Source organism: Mya arenaria, chromosome 3, assembly GCF_026914265.1.
Source record: "Mya arenaria isolate MELC-2E11 chromosome 3, ASM2691426v1".
NCBI classification, from domain to species: domain Eukaryota; kingdom Metazoa; phylum Mollusca; class Bivalvia; order Myida; family Myidae; genus Mya; species Mya arenaria.
Genome location: NC_069124.1, coordinates 16,520,265 through 16,538,769, shown reverse-complemented (window position 1 = coordinate 16,538,769; position 18,505 = coordinate 16,520,265). Strand labels below are relative to the sequence as shown.

The window sequence follows — 18,505 nt, the reverse complement described above, 5'->3', positions numbered from 1 at the left end:
CTATAAATACAAGACAAAAATTATGAACATGTATTTCTTTATTTAATAAATAAAATCATTTTTATTCAATGCAAAAATGAACGATTACAAGTCATACATGTGCATTATATGATAATTTAGATAAATAAAATGATAGTGATGGTTTGCATGAACTTCTGGTTGAATATTTCTACTTTTGACAGAAAAAAAGAGTACCAGTAACATGACAGGTTATCAAAAAACGATGTACATTTTGCTAAGAGTAAACTGTCTATTCACTGTGAACTTTATACAGTTTATGCATACATGAAATTGAAATTATATGAAATGTACATGAAAAATAAAAATTACCCTTCGTTCTAGGAGTATATAAAATCTGATTCCGTATTTATCCGTATCATTCTTTTACTCAGGTGTAAAGACTAGGATTGACATATTTTCAAATTTTAAACCTTAATATAATGTCAAATGTTAACTTAAACCAATTAAAGAAACAAATTCAACATGGGGAAGTGTATACAAAAGCAGAAATGTTCTGTCCGACATAAGTAACACAGGACAATTTCTTGTTGTCATTATTTTGTTTATAATTTAGGGACTTAATCAACTGCATTGTTGTCAATTAAAAATCAATACTGATTGCATATTACACAACCAAGTTACTGTTCAATGTAATTATCAATCTCACAGAGAAACATATTTGGTTGTACAATTTTTGCCCAGTTGATACACCAGACAATTTTGTCAGCCCTACTTGGCAGTTACACAGGACAAAATGAAAATATGCCATTGTTGATGTTTGATCATTGGACATTTTACACATTCACTGACAGGGTAGGAAAATTATAACCATACTCATGTTCCCTAAAGGAATCTCGCTTAAATATGGATATGTTAATAATCTTTATATTTTCCTTAACTTTCTAAGCAATTGTGACAAGGTAAAAACATGAGGGGGCTAATACAACTTGGTTTCCCATGCTGTGCATTCTTGTAGAATATAACAAGAACATTTAGAACGACAAAACAGTATCACAGTGCAAAAAATCTCAAATATCAATGCCTTCCAAGTCTTTGTTAAAAACAAAATCAACATAGTAAACACTGTTCCATTGTTCAGTGTACAACAGTTTGGATTATATCATGTCATCATTCTGTATTTGCACAAAGGGGGATAACTCCAGCATTGCTTTCAGCCTTCTCATGTGTGTTCACCAAGGTTTTCAGTCGGTCTAGATGCACCAATGCTCTGGAAATAAACAAAATGAACAAGTTAGAGAAGAACAACAGAAGATTGATAAATTGAGAGATAATATATAACAGACATATAACTCTTGTTCCTGCATGCAGTTTCAGTCCAAAAATCAGATTACTAGTGGTAATAGAACCTAATATGACCAAATGTGGTCATCATTTAACCTGTATATACCCAAAACTATTGTCAAATATAAAAAGAAGAACAAACACAGTCGGTATAAAGTTTCTTACCGGTAAAGTAGGAACACAGTTAAGTGATTCAAATAATTCGGATTAAATTGTTAATGAATCTTAAGCCCTTACTGTTCCCAGTCCCCTAAGTCGGTCAGTATTAAGCTCTTACTTTTCTAGGGACGTCTCAAAGGTTTCCACTTAAAGTGAGTCTGAAGCCCTTAATTGTCTCTTTTATAGGAATTGTCCCGAAGGTTCACCCTTAAAGTCAGTCTTAAGCTCCTACTTTTCTAGGGACTGTACCCATGTTCCCCTGGAAGTGAATCTTATACCCATTATTTTCTAGGGAGTGGCCCCAAGGTTTCCTTGAAAGTGAGTCTTAAGCCCTTACTTTTCTAGGGACTGTCCACCAGGTTCCCCCTGGAAGTCGTAATCCTCGAGTGTGGGATTATTTCCAGCTTGTTTCCTACTTTTCCTGCCCTCCGGGACTTCTCCCACGGGAACACTTATTCCGAGGTTTGCTGCCTCCGCTTTTAACTTGGATACCTGAAAAATTACATCATATCTATTTGTACTTTATTTTTGTCTCCTCTGTGTAGAATATAATATATGAGCCTCATCCTGCGATTTCATGTCTAGCTGACAAAATCTTACTCACAACAGTTTTGCATTATTTAAGGAGATAACATTGCTTCTGGCTTAAGATGGCATAATTCCCATCTAAACAGCTTTATATAGAATGAGAACTATTTGGATCTTCAAATACATTATAAAGTCAGTGTAACATATTCTCTGAGACATCTTGTTTAGCAATAATGGGTCTTAAGAAGGCAAAGATGCTCAAGACTGAACCAATGAAAGTGAAAAGGTTATAAAAGCTACTTTATTTAAGGTCACTGAGAACATTTTTGCTTGCAACAAGGTATATAAGGTCCAAACCTTAGCAGACAGCTGTGAGCGAGACCCCTCATCTTCACTGTCGGTCGTGACAGCCTCCTGCTGGAGTTTGAATATCATGTTCTTTAGAGCCTCCAGGCTGCCTGGCTGCGACCCACCTGAGTAGTTCTGCAATATAGAAACATAAGTTTGATAATTATGCCATATAATCTAGTACAGATCTTAAATAATGTTGGAAAATAGCTCATTGAGCTACTGTTTCTTGTTATCATATTCCTGACTTCAAATAAACATTCTTGTATCTTGAATCTGGTAATAATCTAAAAACTCATACTGAAGCTTGAAAATCAATAGGGCCTCCAAAGCCGCCTTAAATATAGGCCTATTTAAGACTCAACTAAATCAATACAAAAATCTAAGAACGATGAAACAAAAGAGTCTAGCAAAATTCTGGGGAAGTCAAATAAGGAAACAAGCCTTGTTGTTTGTTTTAACCCAATAAGGGGCATAACTCAACAATTATTAAAGCATGAGTTATGGGCCTTGCTGTACATGTGTGTTTTGCCTCTGGCAACCAGTTTATGATGTATCAATGTTTATTTGAATATTTTGAATGGTTTTTGAGCTTCGGCCAAGGTTAAAGTGTTTGCACAAGAATGCTAGCGATTACGACAACAACACAAAGTCTATATCAAACCTTTGACTCTTTTCTTCAAAAAATAAATGAGCTATCGGTAAATAATTTCCTTTGCTACTTCACTTTGATATGTTAAAGGGACTTGACACCAGATGATCCAAAAATCGGCAAATACAGTATTCCCACAAAATGCCCACAATTGTCAATATGAGCTAGTATGAGGCCGATAATACATCATTTTACATGATTAAAATAATATTTTGTCGCTGTCTCAGCTGATTTTTTCCGTTTAGAAATAGCACATTATGGTTCCCTAGGGATTCACTTGATAGACATACCCAGCAAATATGAAAAAATTGATAAGATATATGTGTTGTAAGCGATGTGATACATGGGTACTTAAGTAAGATTCAATGCCTTGCACACAACAATATCAAGTTTTTGACAATTTTCAAGTTTAAAAAAAACAAGAGTGACACTCACAAAATACGCCCATCAATAATTTCTTGGATTCTAAATTCATCCTTAATCGTACCCAAGAGACAATCAGTGTGTACTTGGCAAAGCATTTATACCGGCAAACATTCTTGGTAAAGATTTTATAGCTACAAACATTTTCAGCAAGTTTGGTGAAGGTCAGATGAGAATTGTTCAAGTTAGAGAGTAGACAAAGCTTAAATGGCAAGGGCAGTAATCCTGAAGTGCTTCGGGGCATTTGGCTGATTATCATACTTGACCAATTTATTTTGCCAACAAATATTTTCAGCAAGTTTGGTGAAGATCAGATGATAACTGTTCAAATTAGACAGTGGACAAAGCAAAAATGGCAAATTTTGACCAATTCAAGGGCCATAATCCTGAAGAGCCTGGCTGGTTATAGAACTTTGCCAAGAATATATACCAACAAACATTTTTAGTAGCAATTTTGGTGAAATTCGGATAAAAACTGTTCAAGTTTGAGAGTAGACAAAGCTAAAATGGCCAATTTTGATAAATTCAGGGGGCCATAACTCTGGAGTGCCTAAAGCGATTAGGCTGGTTATCGAACTTGACCTAGATATTTCACCAACAAACACTTTCATGAAGTTTGGTGGAAATTGGATGAGAAATGTTCAAGTTAGAGAGCGGACAAAGCTAAAACGGCCAATTTTGATAAATTCAGGGGGCCATAACTCTGGAGTGCCTAAAGCGATTTGGCTGGTTATTGAACTTGACCGAGATATTTCACCAACAAACACTTTCATGACGTTTGGTGGAAATTGGATGAGAAATGATCAAGTTAGAGAGCGGACAAAGCTAAAATGGCCAATTTTGACAAATTCAGGGGGCCATAACTCTGGAGTGCCTAAAGCGATTTGGCTGGTTATCGAACTTGACCTAGATATTTCACCAACAAACACTTTCATGAAGTTTGGTGGAAAATGGATGAGAAATGTTCAAGTTAGAGAGCGGACAACATTGTGGAGCCGTCGTAAGATGGGCGTATAAAAATGAGAAAAAGATTTGTTACCATGGGTTCCATATATTCTCACTGACCTGTGCATCATTGCCTGCCCTTCTGTCTGCGGACACCAACACTGGGGGCTTACTGAAAAACAAACATGACCTCAATTAGCCTGTATATTACAGTTAAATGGAATCAAGGATCGTACATTAAACACATTCTCATGATTTAGCATTGAAGAACATCATTGCTTTCTTTTCATTTTGTAATAAAAATAAAATCACATTAACACGTAAAGTTTATTTATTGTAAACAGTTGCGCAAAACGCCTTCATCAGTACATATTATGAACAATATAAGCAGAAAGTTACTTTAAAGTCATTATTACCAGTTTAAAGATGGCACGTCTTTTGGCGGCAATAAAAATGACGTGGATAAAGATAATGACATATGATACAGACGCATACATGTGGACAAAATACTATTATGGATCATTAATTTTACTGATACAATAGCCTATTAGGATATATTTAAAATTTCCATTTTGTACGCAGATTTATTTCAATCTTTCCAAATTTAGTTTAGGGTACCTTTATCATACAAGGTTAATTTTATTTCTGACTAGAATATTTGCAACTAACAATCAATATATCATGTTTATTTATTCACAGTTATTTCATGAACAATCTTATGAATGGACAGCAGTACTAGAATCTTCCAAGGAAACGGACTTGACCTGGACTTTTAACCTTCACCTATTTTTACAACAGAAGTTAGATTATAACCTGCATTTACAGCCAATGAGATTGCCTATCTGTCTCCAATAAGAACCACGCTTAATCGTTAGGAAATTCCATTTTGATAAAAGACATGAAATCATAATATAGTTCCTGCCAAAAACACGTTCATAACTAAGTCAGTTAGAACAAATTGTTAAAATTTTTAATGACTTAGATGAGTTATCTATTTCTTTTATATAAAACTTAATTAGGTTTCATGGTAGACACTCACTATGAGACAGTCTTCTCCCACGGCCTGTCTCCCTCAAGGACAATGTCTGTATCTGGTGACCTTGACCTTCCCCGCCCACATCCTGGTGACAGGGACCTGCCACGTCGGTCCTTACCCGGACTGCCTCTAGCAGTGATCGTACTGTCATTGTCCCTTGCTGCAATGATACCGGAAGATTTTAAATAATCAATAATAAGATAATACAACACTATTCCATTACCATAACTCTTTCTTTCTGAAAATGGGCACTCGGCCTGGTTTTACCTAAAAATATAAGAGTTAATTAAATAATGATTATTCAGTGTGCTATCACTAGTACATCAGAAGAACACACCAACCAAGAAAATATAAATATGTTACAGTGGGAAATCACAATCTTACTAAAAATCAAGATTCAGGTTGATGTTACTGAATACGTTTTAAAACATTGTAATAGATTAAAATTTGTTGTGACAGGTTAAATTTAAGTGTTTACCGTTCGCAATGTCCTATGAAGAAAAAGTGTCATGTTGTCTGTAGGACAAAAGAAATTCCTGATTCAAGTCCTACCATCTTGCTAGAAATTCCTTGCATTATCCATTTACCACTCAAGTTTCTTTAAGGACAGGCCCAAAACTTTTATCTTTTCAAGATATGCACTAGAGCATTGTTATAATAGCTATCAAATGTTTCACAGCCAAACTGTTATAAAGTAAACCAAATGTTAAAGATAAGTACCCGGTTTGATGGGTGATGCCCCAGAGATGTCATTCCCGAGTGGAGGAATCCCTGCAATCAGTGCAGCTGTGTCCAGGCTGGAACATCTCGGTACCCCGTCACCACTGTAAGGGTTGCTGCCTCTGGATGGCGTGTCGAGGTCTATATCCTGTTGCACCCGGTGGTGGTAACGCTTGAGAGCCTCGTTTGTCTTTGTTTTCAGGTTGGTAAGTTTTTCTGATAATGTAGGTGAGCCACTTCTCTGCTTGTTTGGAGTATTAGCCAGTTGTGAGGTATCGCCCAATAAGTCCTTGTAGGTAAGGCCCGGGGCAGGTAGAGTATCATTAGCATCACTGTTGTACGAGGAGTTTTGTTGAGTATTTATAACAGGCAGCGGTCGAAGAAGATCCTCAAATGCCAACTTTTTAGCCGGCTTTGGTGCTGATATTACACTGGTTATATCAGAATTGTCAATATCATTTACCCAGCTCGGAGGGGGTTTAGAGACGGTAAAGTCTCGTTTTTTCCAGTCAGTATCAGAAACGTCAGAGAGATTCATCGTATCAATCCAGCTAGGGGCTTTAGCTGCAGAACTGTTAAAGTCTGTGTAATAATCGGGGATAGGCTTATTGCGTAAGCCTGATTCAAACAAGTGCCGTTCTCGTTTTAAAATGGATGGTGATACTGATCGGCTACGTTCTCGCAGACTCTTGTTGGGTGATCTACCATGACGGGAAGTGTTCGGGGATTCCCCAAGGAGTATGGAAACCTCATCATCATACTTGCTGTGACTCTTCGCCACCATGTCTGTCTGGAATGTCACACTCTTCTCTGAAATGAGAATTTTCATATTTTTAGAAAGACTTTCCAAGCACAAAGAAACTCATACTAACCAGTTTAATACATGCCTTGTGTGTAAAATACTAAGTTATATGTAATAAATTTTATATCTTTCAGAACATTATTTTGGGGAAATGTAATTGACAAAAACTAATTCATAGCTCTCTTTCACATTCAAAGAAGGACATTTCATTTAAAAAAAAATAATGAAATCATGAAATCAGTGAGTAAATTGTCAGATTTACTGACATTTTCATTAATTAGGATATTCCCTTAATACAAGGTCGTCATGACATCATTACACAAAGATTAAGCAGTCCTTACCATGGGGTTGAGCAGTGAAGCTCTGGTTCGGCTGTTCTTCAATGAGGCCCATCATGTCATGAGCAATCTGCAGACTGCTCAGAGTCTTGGAGCGCCTATTGCGGGGCCTCTTATACCCAAACACGTGTTTACTCTTCCATGTGGGCTGGGCCACAACCCCTCCAGCCCCGGGGTCTTGGTTATCACTATAACCATCCAATGGGTTCATGGACACAAGTATGTCAGTAGTTAAAGACCCGACATCACTTGGACAATGGATTGTTTTGGGTATGTTGTCAGCATTAATCTGCTTAATGAGTTCCTGGGACTTGTTTAACGCCTCGTCAACTGTAAATCATGAAGTTATCGGTATGAATACTTGGGTTTTATTGCGTGTAAATAAAGTTTATCATGGAGCTGTTTGATTTTTAAGATTGTGAGGCATAAATAACTAGTTTAAAAATCACTGATAAAATTGTAAATAAAACTGAGGAATTAAATTCCATATGAAATGATGTTTGAAAGAAGTCAATAAGCTTATAGCCATAAATCTGGACTATAAATAGTTTTGTCTATGCAAACAAAATTATACATGATCTTTCAATAAGTATAGCATGGTTATGGAAAAATGCATTATAAATGTACAGTACATGTAGCTTGCTTTATTGGACAGCATATGCATTGAATCTTTTTGTTTGTTATATAACACCATTTTTATATTCTATGAAAAAGTGCTTCACAAAATCACCTATAAAAGCATGTTACTACACTGGAAATTGATTTGATTTGTTCGTGCTATATCATTGAATAGAGCATGATTTGTCGTTCAGATATGCAACAATTAATAACTCAGGCCTTGTAATTAGATTATTACACGTCTTCAAGCCCTTTCATCAATAGTTGCAGTTCTGATTTATTTTTAACTGTGAAGAACAGTTGAAAATCTCTCCTAGGTATAAAAATTGATCCTTGGATTGTTAATGAAGTTGGCTCCAGGGGGCTGCCCCATCAAGAAGACTAGCAGCATTGATAAACATAGGATGGATTTTGGAACTCCAAACCATGTTCTTATCAAGGCTGGACATTCTTCACAATTTCTAGTCTGAAATGGTGCATTTAGGGCGTATCTTATTACTCCCCCCACCCCACCCCTGGATCGCCTAGTGCTTAACACCAATAAATCCCATAAAAGTAATATTGATTTCCCAAGAACTAAACATACACTTTGCTGTACATAACAAGATGTCTCAAACCAGTGCTTTCTTTTTATTTCAAAATCCGTTACTTGCATTTTCATGTGCAAAATCTTTAATCCACTTTGATTCTATATAAAACTATGATCATGTTATACTAGATTTTACATTACCCTGGTATGTTAAGAATGGTGCATTGTTAGGTTTGTGACAGGCAAAAATGCTAATATTCAAAAGTAACACTAACCCAGAAACTGGTTAACTAGTGATAGTTAAGTAGTACAGTGAACATTAACTGTCTGTGCACATACATACCACGCTCTTTTGTTCTTCTCAAAGACTTTTTCTTGGCTATTAAAAAACAACAAATTTCCAGCTATTCCTCTTCAATTAAATATGTTAATACTTATTTCTTTTAGCTCTGTTTTTAAGCTGATGGTTTGTAGAATTGCACTTGAGTCTGTTTCCTGGGTAGAAACTAGTACAGGTTGTCCATTGTGAGAGGCCATGAGAACGTTCCCTTGGTGGGGATCGAACACACAATCTCTTGTGTGAAAGCTAGATGCCTAAAACCCAATAGAGCACTTTCCCCCTCTATTGTTCTGTTATATACAACGAATACTGAAAACACTTGTGGGTTAAAAGACTACTGAATTAATGAAGGGAGTTTATTCTTTTTAATTTAAGCTCAATTGCAAAGAAACCTATGAGAATGAAGCCTTAATCAGCCTCAGACTCACAAAGTATTCTACGTCTCAGGTCAGAGGCTGACACCTATACCACTTCATCATCTCGTACATTAGTACAATGTTGTTGTTACAGTATGCCACATAAAAAAAAAAGATTTCAAACAATTACAAGAAAGCAAAGTAATAGCAAAGCCTTCAAATTCTCAAACAATAAATACCTTCTGCTTTCAGGGCCACAGATTTCTTCATTTTATACAGTGATTCATTTACAGCCTCTTTCTGGTCAGCCAATCGTAGCTCAGTATCTGTTGCTCTGATGCCTGTGTCTAGTGACCTCTCTGCTGTCAGATGGAGACTGGACTTTGGGTTAAGTAGGTCATTCACTGTTCGTTTGTACGCCGGTTTTGTGGTCAGCCCTTGTCTCTCATATTGGCCGAGGTACGCCTCAAGGGCGTCAGTTGCAGACAGATACTCACGATCCCCGATAAGAACAGTGGCCGGCTTACATCGGATCTTGTACTGAGATGTTGCTGCCCCCAGGGTTGGGGGCAGGTTTGTGGTTGCCATGGTTACTTATTGTGTTCAAGGTCGTTTGCACTTAATCTGTAAAACAAAATATATTCATGAAGATTTATAAAACAGAGATGATAAAACAGTTTTTATTACAATATTATGTATAAAATTAATTAAATATATATAAATAAAACATTCTACTCTCTCTGAAGAATGTAACATATATCTCCTACAGAAACTAACATCAAAAATTACATAGCATATTAAGAATCTGTTACCATATTTTTCAAAATAATCTTCAAAAATAAATTGACAATGTGCAGATTGTTCAGAACCTGTTTAATTTAATAACATTGTTAACGACATCCTTGTTAATTTCCAAATCTTTACTGATCTAGAAGTTTGATGGATACGCTTGTGATCTACAGTGTTCCTAACAAGATTTGAGACAACTGTTTCAGCTTTACTTGTTTTATTTGAATATATTCGCAGATCATCAAATATTTCATGATAGAAAGTTAACAATTAAGTCATTAATCATGTCCTATATTTTATCAAAATACTGAGCGAATAATATATAAAACAAAGTTGCTGATAAAACATCAAAGTGAACAAAAATAAAAAAAATCTTAAAGCTTGTCACCCTGTAAAATATCCAAAATCACTGGCAATGTTATATCCTGAATAAATTTATCCAAACTAAATAATAATCAAAGCAATCCAAACTAATATCGAGGTGTTCTCGTTCATCAGAAATTCCTAAATAAATGAAAAATTGATACATAAGTCGGTAATCTCCTGGAGAGATAACGTTCAAGACCAGAGCTTAACTGTGAAGAATATTACCCCCCTAAGGTTAGCAACAGGCCCGCCAATAAAGGACCTTAATCGATAAACTCTAATCCTAAAATAAACTTTCATGAATTTCTAGTAAAGTCTATTTAAGATACAACTATTTGCTATTTGCTGTAACAATATATATATATATATATATATATATATATATATATATATATATATATATATATATATATATAAAACTTGCAATAGAGTCAAATTTGAATTTAAAAAAATATAAAAAAATTAACATTTTTTTTTTTCTTTGTCTTTTTTCTCACACATTTTTTTTTAACAATGAATCATTCTAAATGCAGACAGATAAATATCCCAACTCAGCCTTTATCATTTTATACATATTTGGAAGTTCTTTGAAAGTCTGAACAAAAAAAACAGTAAGAAAAGAAGGCCATTAAAAATTAATCGTGTTATCATTACTTGCTATTGAAAAATACACAATATACCTGGTATATACATGATATACTGAATGGATGCAAAGTAGACTTATGTACATACAAGTGAAATATCCATTAATTTCCTCAGTGGACCAAAAGCCCGTATATCCATCAAAGACAAATTATCGTAATTTATAACGCCCTGAATCAATCACTCTTATCAAAACTTAAACAAATATTTGGATAAAACAAATGGCAATTCAATAACAGAATACAGCTAATAGACAAGATTATTTTTTCTATAATAAAATGTGAAGAGTGTCTTCAGTTAAGTTTTACTCAAACAAACACGCAATAAAATACAAACTCTTGATGAAGTTGTGTGCCTGTTGCACTTAGGGAACAAACAAGTGAAATCATGATTAAATACCAAATCGACAAAAAATAACGTCACTCTCTGAAACAGTCTCACTCACAGATTGTTTGGTGGCAATTTTTTAAAATTTTATTTTATGGAAATGAAGTTTAGAATGATGCTACATATTTTACTTAAAGTGAAACTCGTATTAAAATCAATACATACACATGTACATGTAAAACAAACTTAAATTTTGAGTGATAAACCTTTCACTACTTATTATACAATGCATTTATTGAAATTATTGATTACAATAACCGCACAAATATTAAATGACTGGTGGGTCCTAAAAGATTTACAGTGATCAACTACCGTCTTATAAGGTAGAAATACTGTGTTTTCTGCACCTTTCCTTCAATTTAAACATGGTATCCTTCATAAGAACCATTGTTTCGATATTTATTTAAACAATTGTATTTATTATGGCTCATCTTATTTGGGAGTAAGAGTGCATCTTTCATGAACAAACACCAAACAGCAACGTTAAAATACTCATCGGAACACAATTTTTGTAAATGAAAGCCTTTAATTTGTAATAGTGTTCCTAACAAGGCTTTTTGGCAATAGACCATTTTCTGCAACATTTTTAAATAATTATTAATGATAGAGCTCAAATTTGAACTTTTGATGATGTTTATATATTGAAACAAACATTTTGTTCATACTTACTCACATTTTGATGTCTGACCCTAAAAAAAGTGAGGGAGTCCCTTTAGTATCAAAGGAGAGGTCTATCAGAGTGTTCCCCCCTGTTTTACCTTTTTGTTTAATTCAATTATTTCAAACATAATATTATAGGTTAGTGTTTAAAAAGATATTACGGCAAAAATGCAAGAAAAATCCAATACTGCTTGCATCTAGAGCCTTCATCACCTCTGTTATGTTTTTTTCTCCAAGCAAAAATATTTGACCATGTTGAAAATTCTTATCTTGCCCACAGGTAAAGATAAAAAAAGTTGGGGTTGGGATGAACATATCTTACACTCTCGACCATGGAAGATACTTTTAATCTTACGCAGCATTAGCTAAAGTCTTCAGCCCAAGATCTATGCTGAATGCATGTCAAAGATTAGTCTAAAATGGCCTCTTTTCAAAGTGATTTTAGAGGGGATGGCAGTATTTAATATTTTGAATCTGAGGGTTTGATCCCAGCTCGGAGTTGCCTTGAGTACTAGCACAGACTAATACTACTAAAAAATGATATTTGGTGTTAAATAGCACGAATTATATCAACATCATAATATGGGTTAGTCTAAAACTTTCTTTTATTCCGTTTGTTGTTTTAAAAAGCTAAACAAAGTTTCAGACTGTCATCAAAAGAAGACTTTTGGATGAACAAGCCTGAATTTTTATACTAATGTAAATACTTAAATTTTTTAACAAGCCCTGCTATATAAAATTAAGAATTTGAGCAAGCCCAGACGACATTTTACCAATGCAGGGCTTGCAGGCTTGTGCTTATTTCGACCACTGAAGTTTATGTCTATTTTTCATCATTGTGAGTCAACAAAAACTGAAAAGAAAAGCTACTTTTAACCTTTTTAATAGAAGTACAATGTATTTACCGGTAATGCATAGTAAAGCAATGCATTGTGGCAAAATTTCAGTACATGTATCAATTTTAACAGTTTAATTTTCAACTTTTTGCTGCTGTTGCATACAAGACTATATATATATAGATAAGGCCCATTGATTAAAAACGCAGCATGTTTAAAGACGCTGCAAAAAGTAAAAAGTTATTGAAAATAAATTATTTAAAAAATAAATAAGTTTTAATATCAAATGCCCAGTTAGTAACTAAAATTCGGAAAGCATAATTCAAAGTTCTAGCTGAATTGGTTGATTGATGTTAAAGCTGCACTCTCACAGATATACCATTTTTACAAATTTTTAATTTTTTGTGTTGGAAAGAGCAATTTTTTGTGTAAATATCAGCAAACCAATGATATAAGATTGCTGACAAAAAATCAGATGGTAGATTTTCATATTTCCGTTCGAAAATTAATGTTTTTAATATGGCTTAAACCGTTACTATAAACGGTTTAGGAAAAATGCATAAAACATCATTTTTTAACTTTAATATAAAAATCTGCGATCTTATTTTTTGTCAGCAGTCTTATATAACTGGTTCTCATGGATTTTTGCAAAAATTGGCTCGTTCCAAGACAAAAAATAAAAAAGTTGACAAAACCTTCAATCTGTGAGAGTGCAGCTTTAAACCAATGCAATTTGTACATGTATGGATGCTTTTGTGGGGGTATGAGCCATCGTGATACATTAAATTATATGCCAAATCTCTCTTAGAGGACTGCAGTTGGTTCCTTTAATTAGGGAGGTTGATCAACAGGCCATAGATGTTGCACTGGATTTGAATTTCACTTGTCAGTTTTGGGAAGACTTAAAGCCATGATCATTAATCTATGCATCAATCACTTGAAATGATAAATTCAATTGTGAACAGAAATACTTTATATTATGAATTTAGGAATAATCTAATACTTTTTTCTATGAATATAAGTATGCATTATAAAGTTAGTAAGAAACTAGGCAAATTATAAAGGATAGTACCTCCTTATTGGAAAATCATTGTTATGCAGCCTCCATTTTACAAATGTGTTCATATTTATTGATAACAACATAATCAGAGTTTATTTGATATGAAAAAACAACACCAAACTTTAAAATGTCACTAAAAATATATTAAAAAGAGTATTAACAAATATGATTTCAGTCACTTCAATTATTTTCATTATAGTATTGCTTGACAAGGGAGATCACTGCATAAGAAAACATCTGTATCAATGAGAAATTATCCAGACGTCGGTATTTGTTTAATCACCAAGCCCGATGAGTTCATTGTCAGTCAGGTTATCTGAAAGAATTCATCGGAGCCCAGCTAATTTTTTCGTCACCACATGCGATTGGGCTACTGTAATTTCTCTCACTGTCTTCAGCAGCGCAGCAAGCCCAGCAGTTTGTAGATGATGTTCAAGATTTGGAATAACCTTGTTGACATAAGCTGAAGCACCTTCATAAGATTGATTCATTCACCAGAGGCCAATACTAGGAGTGACAGGCTAACCAGACCTTTGCCAACACCATCTTCCCAAGGTCTGTGCATAACTAAAACCTACTGCATGCTAGCATGGTATCAGCTCCTACACTTGAAGCTTTGAGGTCTCTCCTCAATCCTGATGAAGTTTACCTGCCACATAGCAAACCACTACCAGAGACAAACAACAATATTTATAATTAGAAAAATCTTTTTTGAGACTATCCGATACATTAGTTTCCATTAAGGAAGTCTCATTGAGCTACAGTATATAGAAGAATTATACATAAAACTGTCTCACTTAATACATAAAACTGTATCACTTGATAACATACTTTTCCGAGTGGATCTTGGCCTTTTCCTAGTCCAAATAATTTTTCTATGATTATTTATATGGAAAATCCTTCACATGCAAACTGTTTTGAAGCCTTTTTCGGCCAGTTGTTCAGATCTGTTTAAATGTTTATAAAAGATCCTAGAAACTAGCTAAATTGTCCTTAAATGTTATTTTATATCAGTTCCTTGCACAAAAAGAAAATATCCAACAAACATGTATGAATTAAAGGTGTTTTTTTCATTCCTTACTGTCAAAGCATAACGGTATGTACATAAAACAGACAACAGTGAAAATATAATATAACCTGTTTTTTGAACATGTGATCAAGACAGTATGTCGCGAATAAATTGAAATAGCAGTCTGTTAGGAACATATAAAGCTGGAACATGAAGAAGTCAGTCTGTCTTGAAAATACGAAATACCAGTTCACATATGCAAAACTGATGTCTGCTTCATTTGAAGCTTTTTCAACTGAATTTAATTAAAGAGGTTAAACCAGATTTGAGTAGATTTATACTAAGTCTAAAATAATAGATGTGTTATACAGGAATCCCTAACATCTAAACGGGTTTGTGAAAAAAACGGGGGGATTTGAAAAATATTGAAATTGTATTTAGTGAAGTATTTTATGTTTGAAATGGATAATAAAGGTTTATATTCCTATTTGACCGCGTAAGTGAAAAGCTATTTTGCACAAAAAAGGATTAAAATGCATAAAAAACACATGATTTACCTTTAATAAAATGGAATTTGACTGAAACAGACAACAATTATGCCAAGCGGAACAACTCGACACTTATCGTAATAACCCCTGCCACCTCTGACAAGCTTGGAGATAGTCCTCGTAAATACAATCTTAACAACTCGGCCATGCCAAAGTGTTCTGATTGTTGTAAAATTGTGAACTGCAGCCTTGGTGCTCTTCATGTATATATCGTTATGTTTTGACAGAATGAAATGAAGAAAACCCCATCAAACTCATAACTATTCGTTGGATATTTATTTTTTTGTGTATGGAACTTATATAAAATAAAATTATCTCGTAATATTTCTTGTTTTAATTATATTTTATGGACGCAATATGCTTTAACCCGGAATCCTAACAGGAATAACCACACACTTTTCGAACAAAACAATTTCTACATGAAGGATTTGCCATATCAAAAATCGTAAAAAAATCTGTCAATGTACAATTATTTGGACTAAGTAGTTTTAATGCTTAAAAACTTTTGCAAATACCTGGCAAAATATAAATAGAACCTTTTTAATCTATTTCAAGAATGAAAAACTTATCTACAATTTTGATAGTTTTCAACCCCGGGTATGATGTTTGGGGTTTAGAAGAAATCCCTATTATTTTAGACTAGGCCTTTTCCTAATTTTCAAGATTTCTTTTTGAACTGGCCCCTTTCAGAATATTAGTCTTTCTGTCCAGTTTTCACATATAAGGAAACTGTCAATAAAATACACTGTGCAAACGCATGATAAAAGGGCAAGATCTGCAAAAGAATCCCTGGTCATGCTGATGCTGCATGCAGGAACTTGCTCAATTCAAAAAGAATGAGTAAATATATTTCTCAGAGACATTTCTAAACGATTGGTTGTTTGTACAAATAAACATTATTGATAAATTATCATGATAAAGACTGGACACATTTAAAATGGCTATCAGTTACCATAATTTACTGGTGAAAAAGTCAGTTGCCGAACCCGACGCTTTAGGGGACGTTTTGAACGAGATTTTGTTTACATGCACACCGTTTGAAAAAACTGTACCCTAACATATTATAATTTCTGTCATAACGTCTAATGTGTTGAAATGGAACCGGTCGGTATCGACAAGACTTGTGGACAACCTCAATACAAGCCATAGCTACGGCATATTTGTACTAGGTAAATGTATATATTCCCATACCAGAGTAATAAGGTCATTTGGAGTTAAACTGTAAGTTAACGAATTGTCATTATAAAATCAGCTTTTGATAGTTCCATAATGTTGGATAAAAATGTTGTAACCTCCCTTGGACACTATTAAGTTTTTCACATAAAACACTTAATAACACATCTTTTGAGTGAATGTATTATTTTCTGTTGGAATCTTATTATGTAAAATGAGAGTAAATATATCCTATCAAACGATAAAAGTTTGAGTAGTATACCCTTCTTTATATGCTAGACTATATAAAGACATTTTTTTTTGTAAGATCGTAAACAGATCTACTAATGTACATGTGATATCAATTACTTCCCAAACTATCTCGGGCTATATCTAACCTTGTAACAAGATGTTTAACTAAATATTTAGGTGCACGAAGTTCTTATACGATTGACATATCAGGAATAGTTCCTATTGTCAGTATGTATGCGAAAAGCTACAGAAACAACCTCAGTAGCAAAAAATTTAAACATAAACCCGGTTTAATGGCACTGGGTAAACGCCAAAGACATATAACATAAAATCACAAACAAGAAACATGGAAGAACAGCACAAAACTCCACAAGCAGCACAGTACATACATGCTATATATAAAAAAACTAGGTATATTTACCAAGAATTGTTAGGTACCGCCTTAGAACGGTCAGTAAAATGTAAATTTACTGGGGGTTTAAACCAGTTTAAGTGCACAAACCTCTCTTATCCCAGCAATCCTAAATAAAGATAAAACGCAAAGGGTAAATCTTATCAAAGTATGCATTAACTTGAGGAAACTTAGCAATAAAACAAATAATAATAAACTTATAGGTAAACCCCAAGTACTTCTATGATTAGAGATCCCAACTCTATCTGCAGACGGAGGAATACAATTCAGAGCACCTATTGCAAAAAACTTTTCAAAGATACGATGCAGTCATTGTTTGAAACTATGAACATCACACACAGTCTGCCTAATAAAATAAAAGGTTTAAAACTGTGTGATCATAGAGTGTCATAATAAAAAAATAATTGTACTAAAACTGGGAACAAATAAAGAAAACATTATTAAAAATAAAAGCGACATGTATTAGCTAATCTTTCCTTCCAAATGATTTCAAAATGTAAAATATTTGAAGAAAATGAAGTCAGAAGCCAAAACACTCCGAGTCAGCCAAAAAAGTTTCAGCCAAAAAATGTTTTAAAGATAACATGAATTAGCAAAATCTTCATAAAATCAAAGGACTGAAAGCTTAGTTATGTAAGGATCTTATATTCAACCCTATATTTTGTTTCAGAAATTCATCTTCAAAAACTATAAGGCAAGTGCTCTTCAGAAGGCATCCACAACACAAATGTTAGATGACTATGTAAAGTACTAATATTGCATTATCAAAGGGCTATAGTCATTAAATTATTCAAGCATTATTCGTTTTTATTGTTAACTCGACTTCAGTGTCAGTGTCAACCCTAAACTAAAGTGCATAAACACAGCTTCCATGGCAGTGTTCTTGAAAGTCCAGAATTTCACGTGCAAATTGCTTCATCTTATCAAGATGGCCACCCACTTTACTAAGCCACACAACTTTATCTGCAGTCACTTCTATCACACTTTTGGTCGCAATCATTATTGTTCGCGGAGTTGTTTTATTAAAACAAGGTTTTCAACGACACCCGTGTTATTAGAATGAAGATGTCGTTGGATGGGCAAGCGAAAGTCTAACATAGGTTTCCGCCCAATGACATAGGTTTCCGTGCATTGCAGTTTAACTGAAAGTAAACAATTATTTTACTATAAAATCAGCTTTTCGCAGTTTCATAATGTTGGATGATAATTATTTATGCAATTGTTATTACATCCCTTAGATGAGCTCAGCCCGAGATTTATTTAAACTTAGTAAACAATCACATAATGATACTCAAA

At 34.0% G+C, this 18,505-nt stretch overlaps 1 protein-coding gene across 2 annotated transcripts; it reads right to left on the bottom strand.

Annotated features, from left to right (window-relative positions):
* Nucleotides 1–26: 26 nt before the first annotated feature.
* Nucleotides 27–16,414, bottom strand: LOC128227925 (uncharacterized). Of its 2 annotated transcripts, XM_052938875.1 has the most exons (10): nucleotides 16,346–16,414; nucleotides 9,336–9,720; nucleotides 8,744–8,779; nucleotides 7,257–7,583; nucleotides 6,114–6,923; nucleotides 5,397–5,553; nucleotides 4,478–4,529; nucleotides 2,347–2,472; nucleotides 1,799–1,953; nucleotides 27–1,228 (listed from the first exon to the last, which is right to left on the bottom strand). In XM_052938875.1, exons 2-10 carry the CDS (start codon nucleotides 9,682–9,684, stop codon nucleotides 1,129–1,131), a joined length of 2,112 nt encoding a protein of 703 aa, XP_052794835.1. In that variant the 5' UTR covers nucleotides 9,685–9,720; nucleotides 16,346–16,414; the 3' UTR covers nucleotides 27–1,128. The 2 variants fall into 2 exon arrangements, with proteins under 2 accessions (XP_052794835.1, XP_052794836.1); XM_052938876.1 differs by lacking the exon at nucleotides 8,744–8,779.
* Between the last annotated feature and the right edge of the window lie 2,091 nt (nucleotides 16,415–18,505).

Coding starts and splice junctions, on each gene's coding strand:
- LOC128227925 (XM_052938875.1), bottom strand. CDS start 9,684: ATGGCAACCACAAACCTGCCCCCAACCCTGGGGGCAGCAACATCTCAG. Junction 7,584..8,743: donor GAGAAGAACAAAAGAGCGTG/GTATGTATGTGC, acceptor CATGATTTACAG/TTGACGAGGCGTTAAACAAG. Junction 6,924..7,256: donor CTTCACTGCTCAACCCCATG/GTAAGGACTGCT, acceptor TTCTCATTTCAG/AGAAGAGTGTGACATTCCAG.